The sequence below is a fragment of the Acomys russatus genome, chromosome 20 (genome assembly GCF_903995435.1).
Source record: "Acomys russatus chromosome 20, mAcoRus1.1, whole genome shotgun sequence".
In the NCBI taxonomy this organism is placed as follows: Eukaryota; Metazoa; Chordata; class Mammalia; order Rodentia; family Muridae; genus Acomys; species Acomys russatus.
Genome location: NC_067156.1, coordinates 46,844,313 through 46,862,468, shown reverse-complemented (window position 1 = coordinate 46,862,468; position 18,156 = coordinate 46,844,313). Strand labels below are relative to the sequence as shown.

Here is an 18,156-nt window from a genome sequence, read left to right as displayed (position 1 = left end):
CATCTTACTCCAGAAAAAATAGCTATCAATTATCAGGGGTAAAATCAAACAATTGTTGGAGGGGATAAAGTGAGAGGGAAGGAACACTTAAATATTACTGATTGATGGAAATATAGGAATGTAAATTAGTTCTGCTACCATGAACGATTATCATGGTGGTTTCTCAGCAAAGTAAAAAGAGATGTTTACACACTTTTACATGAGACTGTCTAGCTTTCCCAGTGTTATTTGTTGAAGATACTGTCTTTTCTCCTGTATATTTTTGATGCCTCTGTCAGATATTTATTTCTGGCTCTTTTATCCAGTCCCTTGGCCTGCATTTTTGTGGGTGGCTTGGCTGCTTGCTTGATTGCTTTGCCAGTACCAGGCTGCTCTTTGTCACTGTGGCTGTAGTCGAGGTTGTCAACAAGCATTATGGAACATTTACAATCGCTACTCTCTTCAGGGTTCCTATGGTTTCTTATAGGTCTTCTGTCAATTTGTGTGGGTTTTAGGAGTGATTTTTCTATCCTGTGAAGAATGTAACTGTAATTTTTATGTGATTACTTCATTTCTAAAGATTGGATTTAGTAATCCGACAATTTTCACAATACTAACTCCTTCACTTCGTGAGCATGGAAGGTCTTTCCTTGTTCTAATGTCTTTGATTCCTTCTTTCACTGTTTCAGGTTTTTTTTTTTTTTTTTGTAAAGATGTTTGGCCTCCTTAATTATGCTTATGTCCAGGTGTTTGTGTTCTAGATATTTTTATGGGATTATCTTCTCCTGATTTATTACTTGGGAAGTCTGTTCCTGCCCTGTGGAATGGCTACTGATTTTTATGTTGATTTTGTATCCTGCTATTTTGCTGATAGCTGTGTTCTGTGTTCATCTGCCCGCTACTGATGTGATCCAACACTGACCAAAAGCAACTTGGGGAGGAAAGGATTTTATTTGCCTTACATATTCTGGGGTCACTGTCCATGAGGGAAGCCCAGGTAGTGACCCGAGACAGGAACCTAAGGCCGTGTGGGTAAGCTGCTACCTGACTTCCACCAGCACCCCCCTGCACCAACCCCATTTCTCTCATCCTCCATCAAAATCTGTTCAAAAAGGATCAAAGATGTTAGCATATAACCTTGGCTGGATATGGACAAACATGTAAATCAGTTTGCGTCTATAGGTTTATAGCTATGAGTGTCTATCCACACCCAGCCAAGTTTAAACAGCATCGGGGATTGAACCCACTGCCTTCTTTATGCTACAATCATCCTACCAACTGAAGGACTCTCCAGTGTACAGGTAGATGATTTTTATAGAATAAAATATTAAGATAAAACAGAGCTAAATAATACCTCAAGGACACTGAAATATTACATTGAGTAAATGGATTCTAGCATAGACTTTAAGAATGAAGAAGTTTCGTATTATTGTTGCAAGTTTTCATTCCTCATAGAGATAGGTTCCAAGTTATAGAAAGGACATAAGGAAAGCAAACCAATTAACATTAATAATTATGTCAACTGAATAAAATGGCTGAAAGAAAAGGTGTAAAATGAAGGTTTAGGTGACTGTTGGGAAATGTTGACATGGATTAAACATTGATGACAAGTATAATTTGCTTCTCTGTTTGAGACAGTAAACTTATATTAGTTAAAATTCTCCGTAATTTGAAGGCACGTGCTGAAGGAAGTATGACGCATGGGTGGAAAGAACATCTTGGATTTGGATGGAAGACTCCAGGCCAATTAGAGGCAACAGGATTTCTCTAGGTTCAGAACTAGTGAAGCTGGCTAGGGGTACAGGCAGATGGTTACATGGGTGCTCTTACTTTGGTTGAGTTTTAAAATTTCCATCATAAAGGACTTAACTGAGACCGAGTAGAAATACAGAAGAGCTAGTCCACATCAGAACATAAAGGCATCAGTTTGGAGGACACAGTGCTTTGGAGAAAGCAGAGCACAAAGGCGTTCCTCTGGCATCTTCTGCAATTTACTCTCCCTTCTTCCTTTCAGTGCCTTTATTTGCTCACTGTCATGGGTCAGCTGCTCTCTGATGCACCTAAGGATGATACGTCTAAGGATGAAGACTTAAGCTCCAGCTTTACTGAATATTTTAAGAAGTCTAAGGCAGAAAGAAAAATCATTTCTCAGGAAACCATTGCTTCACTTGAGTTACACCTGGCACAAGGAAACATTCGGAAGGCAAGTGCTATAATTGCTGATGCATTAAGAGAAACTTATAGTGCTCCACTCAATGTTGCTGTGATAGGGGAGTCCGGAACAGGGAAGTCCACTTTCATCAATACCTTCAGAGGGGTTGGGCATGAGGAGGAAAATGCAGCTCCAATTGGGGTGGTGGAAACAACCATGAAGAGAACTCCATACAAACACCCCAAATTTCCGAATGTGGTTATTTGGGACCTGCCTGGGATTGGAACAACAAACTTCCCACCAGAAGATTATCTGAAGAAAGTAAAATTCAGTGGATATGACTTCTTCATTATTGTTTCCGCCACACGCTTTATGAAAAATGATATATACCTCGCCAAGGCAGTCAGCGTGATGAAGAAGGACTTCTACTTCGTGAGGACCAAGGTGGACATAGATTTAGAAAATGAAAAGCACTGCAAACATACAGTCGACAGCAATAACATCCTGTGGCACATCCATAGCCATTGTGTGCATATGTTTAAGAAGAATAACCTTGAAGTGCCCCCAATCTTCTTGATCTCGAACAGAAATGTATCTGACTATGATTTCCCAATCCTGAAGGCCATGCTGAAACACAGACTTTCTACTCACACACAGCAAAACTTTATGTCTTCCTTGCCTGATACTACAGAGGTAACCATTGAAAGAAAGCCCAAGTCTATGCAGCAGTCTATCTGGATGGAAGCTGTAAAGGATGGAGCTTTGGCGACTGCTCCGGTGGGCATCTTCGAGGACAGTGATGTGGAGACGTTGAAGGTGAGTTTAAGTCACGATAGAATTCTTTTTGGGGTGGATGATGAATCCCTGGAGGTCATGGTGAAGGATTCTCAAGCGCCTGTTGGACATCTGAAGAAAATCATAAAATCTCCGTATTTGTTGGAAACTAAGAAATTGAAAACATTAGAAGGAATGCTTTTAAAGTATGCGGAAAAGAGTTCGATCGGTAGTAGGAAACCCACCGCTACCACCACCGTCAGCCTAGTCACTGTCACATCCCATGAGGAGCCACAGCCACCGCTGCTAGCCTCAGTCACCACCACATCAAACATGGGAAGGAAGGCCAAGACCCAGCAGCCTCCCGCTGCCCCCAAACCTGCTACCCCAGGGAGCAATGCTGTTAGTGGTGGCCTCACATCGGTGGTGCCTGCCAGTGGAAACAAGAAGGTCATCGCAAGGAAGGTTTTGGGAACAGTAAAATGGTTCAATGTAAAGAATGGCTATGGTTTCATCAACAGGAATGACACCAAGGAAGACGTATTTGTACACCAGACTGCCATAAAGACTAATAACCCCAGGAAGTACCTGCGCAGTGTAGGAGATGGAGAGACTGTGGAGTTCGATGTTGTTGAAGGAGAAAACGGTGAGGAGGCAGCAAACGTTACAGGCCCTGGTGGAGTTCCAGTTCAAGGCAGTAAATACGCAGCAGACCGTAATCATAAAAGACGCTGTCCAAGTCGTAGGGGTACTCTGCGCAATTACCAGCAAAACTGCCATAATAGTGAGAGTAGGGAGAAGAATGAGGGGTTGGAAAGCGCTCCTGAAGGCCTGGCCCAACAGCTCGGGCCCTATCACAGCCAAAGGTTCCCACCTTCCTACATGCAGAGCCTCTACGATCGTCAATTACAGTATTCCAATCCTTCTGAGCAGGAAGTGATGGAGGGTGCTGACAACCAAGGTGCAGGAGAGCAAGGTAGACCAGTGAGACAGAATACGTATCAGTGTTACAGACCACGATTCCGCAGGGGCCCTCCTCACCAAAGACAGCCTAGAGAGGAAGGCAATGAAAACTACAAGGAAAATCAAAGAGACAAGACCCAGGGTCAGCAGGCACCTCAACGGTATCGCCGCAACTTCAATAACCGACGCAGGCGCCCAGCGAACCCTAAACCAGAAGATGGCAGAGACAAAAAACTCTGATCCACCAGTTGTGAATTTATCTGCTCCTGAGGCTGAGCAGGTTCGGGCTGAGTAGATGCCCAGTTTGGTCATCTAACAAGAAGAAATGAATATGAAATTCTACCAATAAGAAATAAACAAAGGTTGGAGCTGAAGACCTTAAATCTGGAGAAAGCAGGGGTTGGAGGCAGAAAGTCTGTAGAGAAAAGACCTTTGGGTGGGGGCATCTCTGTGACAAGCTGGAGACCTAAGTCAGAATAGGCCTCTGGGGGGATATGAGGGAGACTATAGCAGAGACTTCTAGTAGCAGGGGCCATAGAGACTGAAGAGGACGCCCTCTAACTAGGCAAGACTCCTAGTGGAGGGAGGGAACACCAACCCACCCACAAAAACTTTGACCAAAAATTTACCCTGCCTACAAGATGTACAGGGGCCTGTGGAGTCTGATGCACAAACCAAGGACCATACATGAACTGGACCTAGGTCCCCTACATAGATGTATCCAATGGAGCTCAGGCTTCGTCTGGGTCCCATAGTAAGGGGAGTGTGGGGCTGACTCTGATATGGACTCTGTTGCCAGCTTTTTCATCACGTCCCCCTGGTGTAACTACCTTCTAGCCCACAGGGGAAAAGGACCTGATATGACTTGATGAGTGAGGGTGGACGGGAAGGGGACTCCTTGCGCATTGACCAGACACACTAGAAGTATCTGTGTTATCTATGCAGCATGGGGCTTCTATTCTTTTTACCTAAAGATGTGTCTTTTTGGTAATGACAAACATGTTTTTTAAGAAAAAAATAAAAAGCCTGTTTTTTTCTCAATACACCTTTAATGATTTTAAAATTTTCATATCTTGACAAACATTTTTTTTTTTAAGAAAAAAAGAAAGGCCTGTTTCTCAACATACCTTTAATGGTTTTAAAATTGTTTTATATTTGGTTGAGATTTTTAAGAATGTCATTTTTAATTTGTAATAAAAGTTTACAACTTGATTTAAAAAAGTCAACAAACTGCAACCACCTGTTAATAAAGTTCTTAAATAATTAAAAAAAAAATACTGTGTGTGGAGAAGTTTGCCTCAGTTAATCGTGGGGGTCCTGGCAACAGGTCTTTTCTTTAGGAAAATCTTTTACTTGAAACTTCATTTCCTTGACAAAGTGACTGAAGATGTCAAAATTCTCCTTAGAGAGATACATTCAAGAAACTAGTTCAGACCAGCTCACACCAGGCATGGAGGTGCACACCTTTTGCCTTTAACCCCAGGACTCTACTCAGGAGGCAGAGACAGTCACATGTCTATGAGTTTGAAATTAGCCTGGTCTATGTAGCAAATTCTGGCTAGAGCTACATAGCGAGACCCTGCCTCAAATAGTAAAGACAGCAAAAACAAACAAGAAACTAGTTCAGTCTCAACTCACCCACAGCCACTGACCTTAACACACCTAATGGCTAACAATAGACATGGGCCTGAACTATACAAAATTTTTTCTGTTCATGTTCTCCCTCACTCTTCATTCTCTGTCTTTCAAGGAGAGAGAGAGAGAGAGAGAGAGAGAGAGAGAGAGAGAGAGAGAGAGAGAGAGAGAGAGAGAGAGAGAGAGAGAGAGAGAGAGAGAGAGACAGAGGGGAGACAGAGAGAGAGACAGAGATAGACGAGAGAGAGACAGAGACAGAGAGCAGAGACAGAGAGCACAGAGACAGAGGAACAGGAGAGACAGGAGAACAAGAGAGAGAGACAGAGACCCACAGAGAGAGAGAGACAGAGACACAGAGAGAGAGAGACACAGAGAGAGACAGAGACAGAGAGAGAGACAGAGACAGAGAGATGCACACACATGGACATGAATGCACACACGCACACACACACTCATCTGAACTTTACTCATTCCTGCTCTGATGAAGCCTATGTTAGAGAGTGACTAGAATGGCTCATAGATTCTGTCAAAAAGAAGACTTTAAGGTCAAAGTAGAAAGAAACCAGAACCACAGACCATAAGTTTGCTAATGAACAACTGATTCCTAAAACTCCTGTTACAATCTTTCTTGAAATAATAACTAAAGGGTATTTATAATTCTGTGCCAGGGCCAGTGGAGGACCCTGAGATCTCTCTGACATACAGTCATTACTTATCCTGGTTACGATCATAAAAACTACCTTATTCCATACATGGTACCATAAAATACTTAATAATTTGTGTTTTGAAAGAATCTGCTGTAGATATTTGACTTTCCCAGTACAATAATATGCTGCTGTTGAATACTGGCAGTGTTGCTTTTGTCAGTAGTAGTAGTAGTATTAATAATAAATATTATTTTTTTAAGCTTTGAAGAATTAAAATTTATTTTAACATTTATTTTTATGAATTTATTCATATTACATCTAAATTGTTATCCCATCCCTTGTGTCCTCCCATTCTTCCCTCCCTCCCATTTTCCCCTTACTCCCCTCCCCTATGACTGTGACTGAGGAGGACCTCCTCCCCCTGTATATGCTCATAGGGTATCAAATATCTTCTTGATAGCCTGCTATCCTTCCTCTGAGTGCCACCAAGCCTCCCCATCCAGGGGACGTGGTCAATTATGGGGCACCAGAGTTTGTATGAAAGTCAGACCCCACTCTCCACTCAACTGTGAAGAACATCCTGTCCATTGGCTAGATCTGGGTAGAAGTTCGAAGTTTACTGCACGTATTGTCCTTGGCTGGTGCCACAGTTTGTGCAGAACCCCTGGGCCCAGATTCATCCATCATAATGTTCTTCTTATAGGTTTCTAGGACCCTCTAGATGATTCTATTTCCCCATTCTCCCATGCTTCTCTCACCTAGAGTCCCAATAGGATGTCCTCCCCTCTGACCCACTTTCCTGGTGAGTGAAGACTTTCATGGGACATGCCCCTTGGGTTAGTGTCCAGATATAAGTGAGTATATACCATTTGACAGGTTCTGCTTCTGAGTGAACTCACTCATTATGATCATTTCTTGTGCCATCCTTTTGTCCACAAATTTCGGGAGTTCCTTGTTTTTAATAGCTGAGTAGTATTCCATAGTGTATATGTACCACAGTTTCTTTATCCATTCTTCCACTGATGGACACTTAGGCTGTTTCCATGTTCTGGCTATTATGAATAAGGCTGCTATGAACATGGTTGAGCAAATGTTCTTGTTGTGTGCTGGAGCATCTTCTGGGTATATCCCAAGGAGTGGAATAGCTGGGTCTTGAGGAAGCCCTATTCCCAATTTTCTGATATAGTGCCAGATAGATTTCCAAAGTGGCTGTACTAGTTTGCATTCCCACCAGCAATGAAGGAGTGTTCCTCTCTCCCCACATCCTCGCCAGCATGTGGTGTCACTTGCATTTTTTATCTTAGCCATTCTGATGGGTGTAAGATGGAATCTCAGAGTTGTTTTGATTTACATTTCCCTGATGACTAAGGAGGTTAGCATTTCTTTAAGTGTTTCTCAGCCTTTTGATATTCCTCTGTTGAGAATTCTCTGTTTAGTTCCAAGCCCCATTTCTCAATTGGGTTATTTGGTTTAGTGGTGTTTAATTTCTTGAGTTCTTCATATATTTTAGATATTAGACCTTTGTCAGATGTAGGGTTGGTGAAGATCTTTTCCTAGTCTGTAGGCTGTCGCTTTGTTCTGTTGACAGTGTTTCCTGTCTTACAGAAGCTTCTCAGCCTCATGAGGTCCCATTTATTAATTGTTGACCTTAAGGCCTGGGCTGTTGGAGTTCTGTACAGGATGTTGTCTCCTGTGCCAGTGTGTTCCAGGCTCTTACCCACTTTTTCTTCTAACTGATTTAGTGTCTCTAGTTTTATGTTGAGGTCTTTGATCCACTTGGACTTGAGTTTTGTGGATGGTGACAAATATGGATCCAATTGCATTTTTTTACATGTAGATATCCAGTTAGACCAGTACCATTTGTTGAAGATGCTATCTCTTTTCCATTGGATATATTTGGCTTCTTTGTCAAAAATCAAGTGACCATATGTGTGTGGATTCATATCTAGGTCTTTGATTCAATTCCACTGATCAACTAGCCTATTACTGTGCCAGTGCCATCCTGTTTTAATTACTGCTGCTTTGTAGTACAGCTTGAGATCAGGTATGGAGATTCCTCTGGTGGATCTCTTATAGTACAAGATTGTTTTAGCTATTCTGGGTTTTTTGCTTTTCCATATGAAGTTCAGAATTGAACTTTCAATGTCTTTAAAAAATTGTGTAGGTATTTTGATAGGGATTGCATTGAATCTGTAGATTGCTTTTGGTAAGATAGCCATTTTTACTATGTTAATTCTCCTGATCCATGAGCAAGGAAGATCATTCCATCTTCTCATGTCATCTTCAATCTCTTTCTTCAGAGTTTTGAAATTTTTTTCAAACAAGTCCTTCACTTGCTTGGTTAGAGTAACTCCTAAATATTTTATATTGCATGTGGCTAATGTGAAGGATGTAGTTTTCCTAATTTCTTCCTCTGCATGCTTGTCATTTGTATATAGGAAGGCTACTGACTTTTTTGAGTTAATTTTGTATCCAACCAGTTTGCTGAAGGTGTTTATCAGCTGTAGAAGTTCTCTGGTGGAATTTTGGGGGTCACTTATGTACATTATCATATCATCTGCAAATAGGGATAACTTGACTTCCTCCTTTCCCATTTGGATCCCCTTGATCTCCTTTTGTTGTCTTATTGCTCTGGCTAGAACTTCGAGTACTACATTGAAGAGATATGGAGAGAGTGGGCAGCCTTGCCTTATTTCCAATTTTAGAGGAATTTCCTTGAGTATCTCACCATTTAATTTGATTTTTGCTAATGTCTAGCCCCCATTAAAAAAAACTTTTTACTACAACAAAATAAATCTCTAAAAAACAAATAAGGGAATATATTTAAGAAGAGAAAAATACATCTTCAAGAATGTCAGGGTTGTAGCTGTCTTCAGACAAGGTTAATGAGAGGGTATGAACTGCCTCTAAGAAGCTGATCCCAGAAGTCTGTCATTCTTTCCTGCTTACAAGCCTTCCAAACCCTTGTTGCTCTCCTCACCCTCATGGGAAATGACTCCCAAGAAGAAAGAGACCCACACTGATGATCATATAAAAGACTTACATACTAAACGTTCTATAAGATAGATATTGTGGGGTTGGTGGGGTGGTTCAGTGGGTAAGGGTGCTGAAGGCCCAAATTCAAATGTCCAGAGCTAACATAGTAGAAACTGAGAATAAACTCCCACAAGATGTCCTCTGGCCTCTACACACAAACCATTAAAAGTGTACAGTCTTCTACATATACAGAGACAAATATAGACAAAGAAATGTAAAAACATAAGTAAATAACATTTTTAAAATGAGAAAATAATTATGATTCTTTTTAGGGAAGAACACAATTCAGGATAACCAAGAAAGAAAAACAACAATAAAATGAATTACATTGAACTGTATCTAAACTGTGTCACATTTTGTGAATTTGTGGGATAGCTAAAGGTGTGAGTGATTAATAGCAGTGATTAGGAAATGACTAGTTGATGTGCTCAATGATAAACTTTTTGCAGCACAAGCACAAAGACCTCAGCTAAAACCCACAACACCCATGAAGAGATCTGAGTGGAGTGGCATGCACCTGGAATGCCAGCATGGAGAAGTAGAGAAGGGTGTGGGCTCAAGAAATCACAGGCCATGTAATCTGTACAACGGAGGAGCTCAGAAGCCACTAGGAAACTGTCTCAAAAGCAGTTTGGTAAAGGATCAAGGAAACAGCAGATGTCAACTTCCAGACTCTACACAAGAAAGCAGGAGTATAAGCACTCTCACGCACATAAACACACAAACATACAGCACGACACACACACACACACACACACACACACACACACACACACACACACACAGCATGCCTAGCTGTTGTGTAGCTGTGTTCTAGGTTGAAACATTTTCTCGCTCTCAAGAAGAGAGCACCAGAGACAGGGCTGGGTGGATAAAGTGCTTGCTGCACAGACAAGGACACTGGAGTTCAGATCCCTATAACCCATGCTATGCTGGGGCATTGTGGGTAACTCCAGCACTCTGAATCAGAGACAAGAATTTCTCATTCCAAGCTGGCTAAACTTGCTAACTAACTAAATCAGCTTTATTGGCAAGCTCTGGGTTCAGGCATGAGAACTTACTTAGGTGAATAAGGTCAAGGACAATGAAGAGAGAGTCTCCACATCAGCTTGGACGTGAAGATGCTGTCCTTCCCCAGCCTTGGACCTCAGGGCAAGCAGATAAAAGGAAGATGAAATGAAGGTGTTATCTTGTTAGTTCACTCAGCTGGCAGAATGCAGAGAACTGATAGTACAAGATAGATCTGTGCTACCGAGTTCTTCCTGGGATCCTAAAAGTTGGAACCCACTGGAAGAACTGAAGAACAAGAAAGAAGAAAATGGGCTCAACATGATAAAGGCGAGCCCTGAGGTCCAACCTTTTAATGCAGAGGATGGGAAATTCTGTGATTCAGCCGGCAGCTGGAGACCTTAAGGAAATCCCAGGACAGACATTGTGATAACCAGGAAACACTCAACAACTGAATTGCTCAAGTTGGGACTTTTCAACAAACAATAGAAGAGACTTTCACTACCTAGCTCATGGGCCGTGGGATGTTGGGACAGATGGAATGAGCCTGAGGACATGGGAGTGTACAGAGTAATACAACTAACTACCTATCCTCCTGGAGACAGGTTTTCTGATCCAAGGCAACATGGGGGACATTGATCTTTGATGCACTAGCTCATTGGAGCATTAAGGATCCTTGGTCACCACAGGATGGGATCCCCCATGAATATCAGGAAGACCCCAAAGGACAGACATCACAGAGTAAACTGGGCATGAGCGAGCCAGTATTCAATGCCCAGTTGTTCAGGCCAGAGAGCAGTGCATTCACAAGAGAACTAGGATGACGCCATCAGGTAATTGCTTGCTGTGGAAGCATGAGAATGTCAATAGGGATCTGCTGCACCCACCTGAAACTCCAGGTGCTGTAGCACCTGCCTGAAACCCAGCACTGGGAGCTTGGAGAGAGGAAGATTGCCTGGTTCATTCAGCTCTGGGCTGGTGGGTTCAACTCAGCTATTCTAGCTCAAACTCTTCTCCCAGCTGACTTATTTAATCGGCTGTCTCTCTCTCAGCCCAGAATTGCTCTGCTCGGCCTCAGACTAACTCATCAATCTGCTCTAATTTTCTGCCTTCTAGCTTGTTCTGCCTTCACCTGAGTTCTCTCTCTCTCTCTCTCTCTCTCTCTCTCTCTCTCTCTCTCTCTCTCTCTCTCTCCCCAACCATCTCTCTATTACTATCCTGGTAAAAACCCCTCCTCTTTCTGTAAAACTACCTCTTAAGTAGCTTCCTTTTCCTCTCTCTTCTAGTGAGAGTTGGGAATATCTTATTCTGTCAAGTCCTTCTCTGATTTTCACTGTTTGTGCCACTCAATTAGACATCACTTTCAAACATGGCTGCTTCCTTCTATAAACTAACTTTACATTCATTTGGGATTAAAGGCGTGCACCACTATGCCTGTACCTTTTCTTTACATGATATTTGCTCTATACCAGGCTGGATTTGAACTCAGATCTGTTTGCCTCTGTCTCCTGGATTAAAGGCACACACACACACACACACACACACACACACACACACACACACACACACACACACACACACAGAATCTACGCCTAGTGCATTATACACTTACATGAAAACATCCTTTTATACTCCTATATAGTAAAATAATTTAGGTGCTAGTGAAATGGCTCACTTATGGGGTCTTATGATGTAGTTATGGTGAGCAACACAAAATAATGGCAATAGCCTGTGTAGGGGTCTTATGGCTTCATTGTCCACATATGCTCTGTTTCTGTGCTCAAAGTTTTGCCTTTTAGTTATATTTTTAATTGTCTTGCAAAGTAGTAGGTTTCCTGAATTTTCAGTTTGGGTTACCCATCTCCACCCTTTCTTCTCCATTTCTTCTCCCTTTATCTCCAACTCCCAGCCCTGTTTAAACCTTATAGAAGCTTGTTACACACACTGGATGTTCTTCCAGAAAAGCTGGCTCTGGTTCCCAGCAGCCACATGGTGGTTCATATTCATCTGTGACTCCAGTGATAGGAGGAACTGATGCCCTCCTCTGGCCTCTGAGCAAGTGGTACATATGTATACATGCAGACAAAAACCACATATGCACATAAAATAAAAATAAATATTATTTATTTTAAAAAATGAAATTGTTTTATATTTATCTGACTTGGTTATGAATTTTCACATTGTTGAAATTTTTAATTTTTTTCCTAATCTCTTGCTTTAACCTTGTTTCTCCCATTTTTTTCTTCTTGTTCCTTTCCTTTATCACATTCATTTATTATTTACACATTTAAGCTAACCGCTTTCATATTTCATTAATTAATTAAATTAATTGGTTAATTAATTAATTAGTTTATGTGCATTTATGTGTTTAGTGTGGCGGTGGGGTGGACATATGTCACAGTGTTCATTCACTATTTGTGGGAATTGGAACTTCCTTTCCACCATAAACCTTGTGGATTAATCTAATGTCATCAGCCTTGAGCCATCTCACCAGCTCTGGACTAAATGTACTTTAATAGAGCAGTTATTTATTCCTTGACAATTTCACACACGTTACCAATTCATCTTTATCAGATGCACCCACAATTCCCTCTCCCACTGGTCCAGGCACCATCAACACATGCTCATCTTTTTCATAGTTAAAAGCCCGCTCAGTCTGATTAAGGTTAGTTCGGTCTGCTGGAATAGTCACTGGCCTTGCTGACTTAATCTTGCCCAGGTTCATGGCTGCAGTAACCATGTCGTGTTCTAGGACAGCATTTCACAATATTTCCCCCAATCTCCAGCTCTGCCTTCCTTTCTGCTTCTCTTCTGAGGTGTTCCCTGAGGATTCAGTGAAGGCATTGATACAGAGTCTCATTGACAGCTGAGTTCTCAATCAACACCAATTAACAGCAGGTTGACCAGTTATGAATCCCAGCACTGGTTGCCAACCACCACAGAAGGAAACTTCTCAAGGCAAGAATAAGGGCAGCATTAATCTATAGGTATAAACATACATATTTTGAAAGCAGTTTGTCATTTTTAAAGTAGTAGTAGTAGGGTTTGCCTTAAGGCCTGTGGCCCTCCTGAGCTATAGGCTTTCAAACAGGTACAGGGGACCAGGGTGAATTTCTTCCTGAGGAGTAGGCCTCAAATCCAACCTAAAAGAAGTTGGTTGCCCCATAAGCTTTGTGCCACTATTGTACCAGTGGGTGCATCTAGTCTGCAGTGTCAGTATTATACCACTGATACAGAGTTGGCTATGGAAATGCCGTTGATGTCTTTTCTCCCCCAGAGCCTACATAGCACCTTCCAGCACTGTGAAAAGTGGTCATCAGGGAGGAAGTTTTCAAGTCAGTTCACTCTTCATTTCTCTCTGTCCTGCAACCAAAGTGTGTGGTGTTTTCAATGGCTCACCATTATGTTCTGGTGAGCAACCAAGATCGATGGCAATAGTTTGGGTTGTAATCTTATGATTTCCTTGTCAACACTAGCAGGGCATCTATGTTCAGACTCCTACTTTTTGGGTAATTGTGTTACAAGTAGTGGGATTCCAACAAGGTTTTCCCCATATTCCTAGTTTTTATTAACCCACCTCCATTTCTTCTTCTCCTCTTATACCCAACTCCCATCCCTGTGAAAACCTTCAACCCTCAGGAGCCCCGCATCCACCTTCATATCACACGTGTTCATGCAGACCTTTTTTCCTTACCTGCTCTTCCCTAGATTTTCTCATGGATGCCTTTAAACTTCCTTGGATCTACAAATACTCCAAATTAAACACACAAACCCTAATATTCAAAGCTATGGCCCCAAAATGATGGAAAACACACAGTGTTTGTCTTCTGGATCTGGGTTACCTCACTCAGTATAAAAAATTTCCTGATTTCATTGTCTTTACAACTGAATAAAATTCCACTGTGTAAGAATTCCATTCATCAGTTGGTGGGCACGCAGGCTGATTCTGTCTCCCCATGGATATGTGAATAGGGCAGTGAGAGCGATGGATGTGCAAATGCCTCTGGAGAAGAAAACAGAATCTTTTGGGTATATGGACAGAGTGACATGGCCGGATCCTATGGTAGTTTTATTTTTAGCTTTATACAGATACTTCACACTGATTTGCATAGTGATGCCACAAATGTGAACCCTTACCAAAATGGGTAAGTGTTACTCCTGGCTCATATGCTTGCCAGTATTTGTCATCAGTTGTTTTGTTTTACCTTAACCATTATGAATGGGATGAGGAGTCATCTTTAGATATTTTTTAAATATTCAGGTTATTTTAATCTCACTATACAAAAGCACAAATATTTAGCTTTATTAAACAAAGGAATTAATTCTACAATAGCCCTTTTATTCAGTTATTTGCTAGGCTAGGGCTCCAACTCAGACCTTACATATGCTAAGCAAAATTTCTACCACTAAACTACACCCCTCACTTTGTAATAGCTTTTAGATTTAAGTAAGCTAATGATAAAATTGGGGTTACATATTGTCTGAATTCTGACAGAATATCAACGAAATGGGTTCTTCAGTGTTCAACATAATCTTATGTAGCAAACCAATATTTACATCTTTTCTAAATGGTTAATGAAAGGTCAGAATTAATTGGAGTCCCTTAAGGAAAATTAAAATTCAATTTTCTTAAATATTGATCTCATTTATTTTTTAGGTGCAGGTGAAGGCCAGAGAAGAACTTGTATAGTCTGTTCTATCCTTTCACCATCTTGGTTCAGGGCATGGAACTCAGATCTTCAGGCTTGGTGGCCAGGACCTTTACCTGCGGAGACATCTTGCAGCTCCAGCCTTAGTGAGCCTGGACAAGGCAGTGAGCATGGTGTAGAAGCTCTAGCTCCTCAAAGGATGCTGGGCTGATTGTAAGGGTCACAGAGCTAGCAGGGATTGGGAGACATTTCTCTTGGCTGTAAACAAGGAAGGAGGGGTAGAAAGCAGCCTTGTAGTAATTTTAATTCACATATCTGTGATGGTCAATGACATCATGTACTTTCTTAAATGTTAATTAGCTACTTGTATTTCTTTTTTCAGAATTCTCTGTTCAGTTTCATGGCTAAGTTTTTATTGGGTTGTTTGTTTGTTTGCCTAGTGTTTATTTTTCTGAGTTGTTTATATAGTCTAGCTAATCCTATACCATATTTGTAGCTTCTAAGGGGTGGTTTCTTTTTTTTTAATTTGACTGACAGTTTTCTTTCCTATACAAAAGTTTTCTAATTTCATAAGTTCCTCTTTGTTGAGTATTGGCCTTATTTGCTGAGCAATCAGAGTCTGGTTCAGGAAAGTCTTTGCCTATGTGTCTGTCCTGAAGTGTACTCCCTCCTTTTCTCTATATGAAAGTCTCAGTGTCTCTTCTTATGTTGAGGTCCTTCGTCCACCTGGAGTAGTTTTTGTGCAGGATGAGAGATAAGGATCTAAAATCACTGTTCCATATGGAGTTATCAGTTTCCCACAACTGTTTGTTGCAGATGTTCTTTTCTCCCATTGATTTTTTTCTTTCCATCTTTGTTGAAAATCAGATGGTTGTAGTTGTGTGGACTTGTAGTTATGTCCTCTACTCTTTACAATAGATCTATGAGTCTGTTTTTGTGTCAATATCATGTTATTTTCATTACTATGGCTCTGAACTATAATTTGAAAAGAGATGTGGTGATCCCTGGGTCAGTATGTTTTTCACTCATGATTGCTATGTCTATCAGGGGTCTCAAGTGCTTCCAAATGAACTTCAAGAAGTTTTTCTAGTCCTATCAAGAATGTCATCAGAATTTTCATTGGAAACTGCATTGACTCTGTAAGCTTCTTCTTATAAGATAGCCTTTTCTACAATTGATTCTTCTAATCAGTAGCATGGGAAATCATTCCATCTCTCAGTGTCTTCTTCAATAACTTCCCTTGATATTTTAATGTTTCATTATAAAGTCTTTCATATACATATTCCAATGTACTTATTTTTCTGTATCTTTTAAGAAATTGTGAATGGGAATGCTTCCCGAATATCGCTGAGTTTGTTTGCCATAAGTATATAGAAAGGTTGCTCATTTTTGTGTCTTAAGCTTGTATCCTACTTTGTTGTTCAAAGTCTATCATCTCTAAGAGTTTTTGTTGATATCATTAACATCTCTTATGTGTGAAACCATGGTATCTGCACATTTTGGCTTCTTCCTTTTCTGTTTGTGTCCCTTTTATTTCCCACGTCTATTCTATTGCTCTTATTACAACTTCCAGGAAAATGGGGAGGAAGTAAACACTCTTGTTTTGTCCTTTAAGCAAAATGCTTTGGGGTTTTTTTTTCTATTTAATGTGTAGGCGATCAGTTTGGCCTATATAGCCTTTATAATGTTAGTATATATTTCTTCAATTCTTTTTTCCTTCAGGATTTTTAACATGAAGGGATGTTAGATCTTGACAGAAGCCTTTTTTTTTTTTTTTTTCATCTGTAGAGATGATCTTGCAATTTCTGTACTCAGTTCATGTGTGGTTTGAATAAAAATTGTCCCCACAGGTTCATAGATTTGCATGTGTGGCCAACAGGGAGTAGCAATATTAGCAAGGGTAGCCTTCTTGGAGTAGGTGTGGTTTGGTGAGGAAATGTGGCCCTGGGGGTCAGCTTTGAGGTTTCAAAGGCTACAGCTGAGCTCTTTATTTCTATTTCTTACTGCTGCTGACAGCCATGCTTCCCACCATGACAACGGACTAAACCTCTAACCTATGAGCCAGCCCCAGTTAAGTCATTTCCTTTATAATGCGTTGCCAAGGTCATGGTGTCTCTTTGCAGAAATAGGAATGCTAAGACAAATACATCTATGTCACTTGTAACATTTATTGACTTACATATATTGAGCTATCCTTGCACATCAAAGAAAGACATTGAAGAAGCCACTTAAAAAGATAGAAAGATTGCTCATGCTCTTGGGGTATAATGATATTTCAGGAATAAAGCTCACTTGATCAAAGTGATTAACCTTTTTCATATGCCATCAAATTCAGCATTTCGTTGAAAAAGCCTTAATCTAAATTCATCCAGGAAACTTGATCTGAATTTTCTTTTTTGTTGTGTGTTTATCTGTTATTGGTATCAGGGTGATACTAGCTTCAGTGAGAGAGAATGGTAGTGTCCCTTCTTTTCTCATCTTATAGAAAAGTTTGAGAAGCATGGGTCCTAGCTTTCTTTGAAAGTGTAGTAGAATTCACCAGTGACTCCATCTGGCCTGGAGTTTTCTTAGTTGGGTGATTTTAATTACTGTTTCATCTCACTGCTTGTTGCTAACCTGTTTAAATTGTTTATCTGCTCTTGGTTTAATTTTGGCCAGTCATATCCATCTAAGAATCCATCCATTTCTTTTAGATTTTCCTATTGGGAAACATTATTAACTGCCCTACAGCTACTACCAGAGGCCAATATGATGGAAGTAAATTCCTCAATTGGTTTTTCCTCTTCCCAGGTCTGTCAGGGTTGTGTGTCAAGCTGACAAAAACCTAACTAGTGCATGAAGATGCCTATAATCACAGTCCCTCTGTTTAAAATACCAGTGTCCTCTTGTCTGATTGTTCCCTTAAACAGTACAAATTAACTATGCTTATCTTTTCACACTAGTTTTCATGTGAAGTCTGTTTTCTCAAACATTAGAACAGCACAACTGCTTCTTTCTAAGTCCATTGCTGTAGACACCTTTTACCACAGTTCTCTCTGAGACAGTGTTGATCTTTTGTGGTGAGGTGATTTTCAGAGACAACAACCTGCTTCTTGATCCAAACTACTGGTCATTTGAGTGGGAAACTGAGACCGTTAACACTAGAGTTACTGTTGAAAGTCATGTACTGATTCCAGCCATTTGGTACATTTTCCAGTGTTGGGTTTGGGTGTTTGGTTGCTCTCCTTCTCCCTCTCCCTCTTAGTTTTATTCAGCATGCCTCACTCTTTCCTCTGGCCTGCTTCATGCTGGGATAGTTTTTCTCTTCAGGCCA

At 40.8% G+C, this 18,156-nt stretch overlaps 2 protein-coding genes across 5 annotated transcripts in view; both read left to right on the top strand.

The window, feature by feature from the left end:
* The window catches only part of LOC127204364 (interferon-inducible GTPase 1-like), a 146,448-nt gene that overhangs the window by 106,549 nt on the left and 21,743 nt on the right, over positions 1-18,156 (top strand). The gene's annotated exons all lie outside the window — the stretch shown is intronic.
* Positions 1,424-4,163, top strand: LOC127204358 (interferon-inducible GTPase 1-like). Its single transcript, XM_051163301.1, is given in 2 exon segments — positions 1,424-4,089; positions 4,091-4,163. Coding segments are annotated over 2 exon segments (2,148 nt in total). The 5' UTR covers positions 1,424-2,014.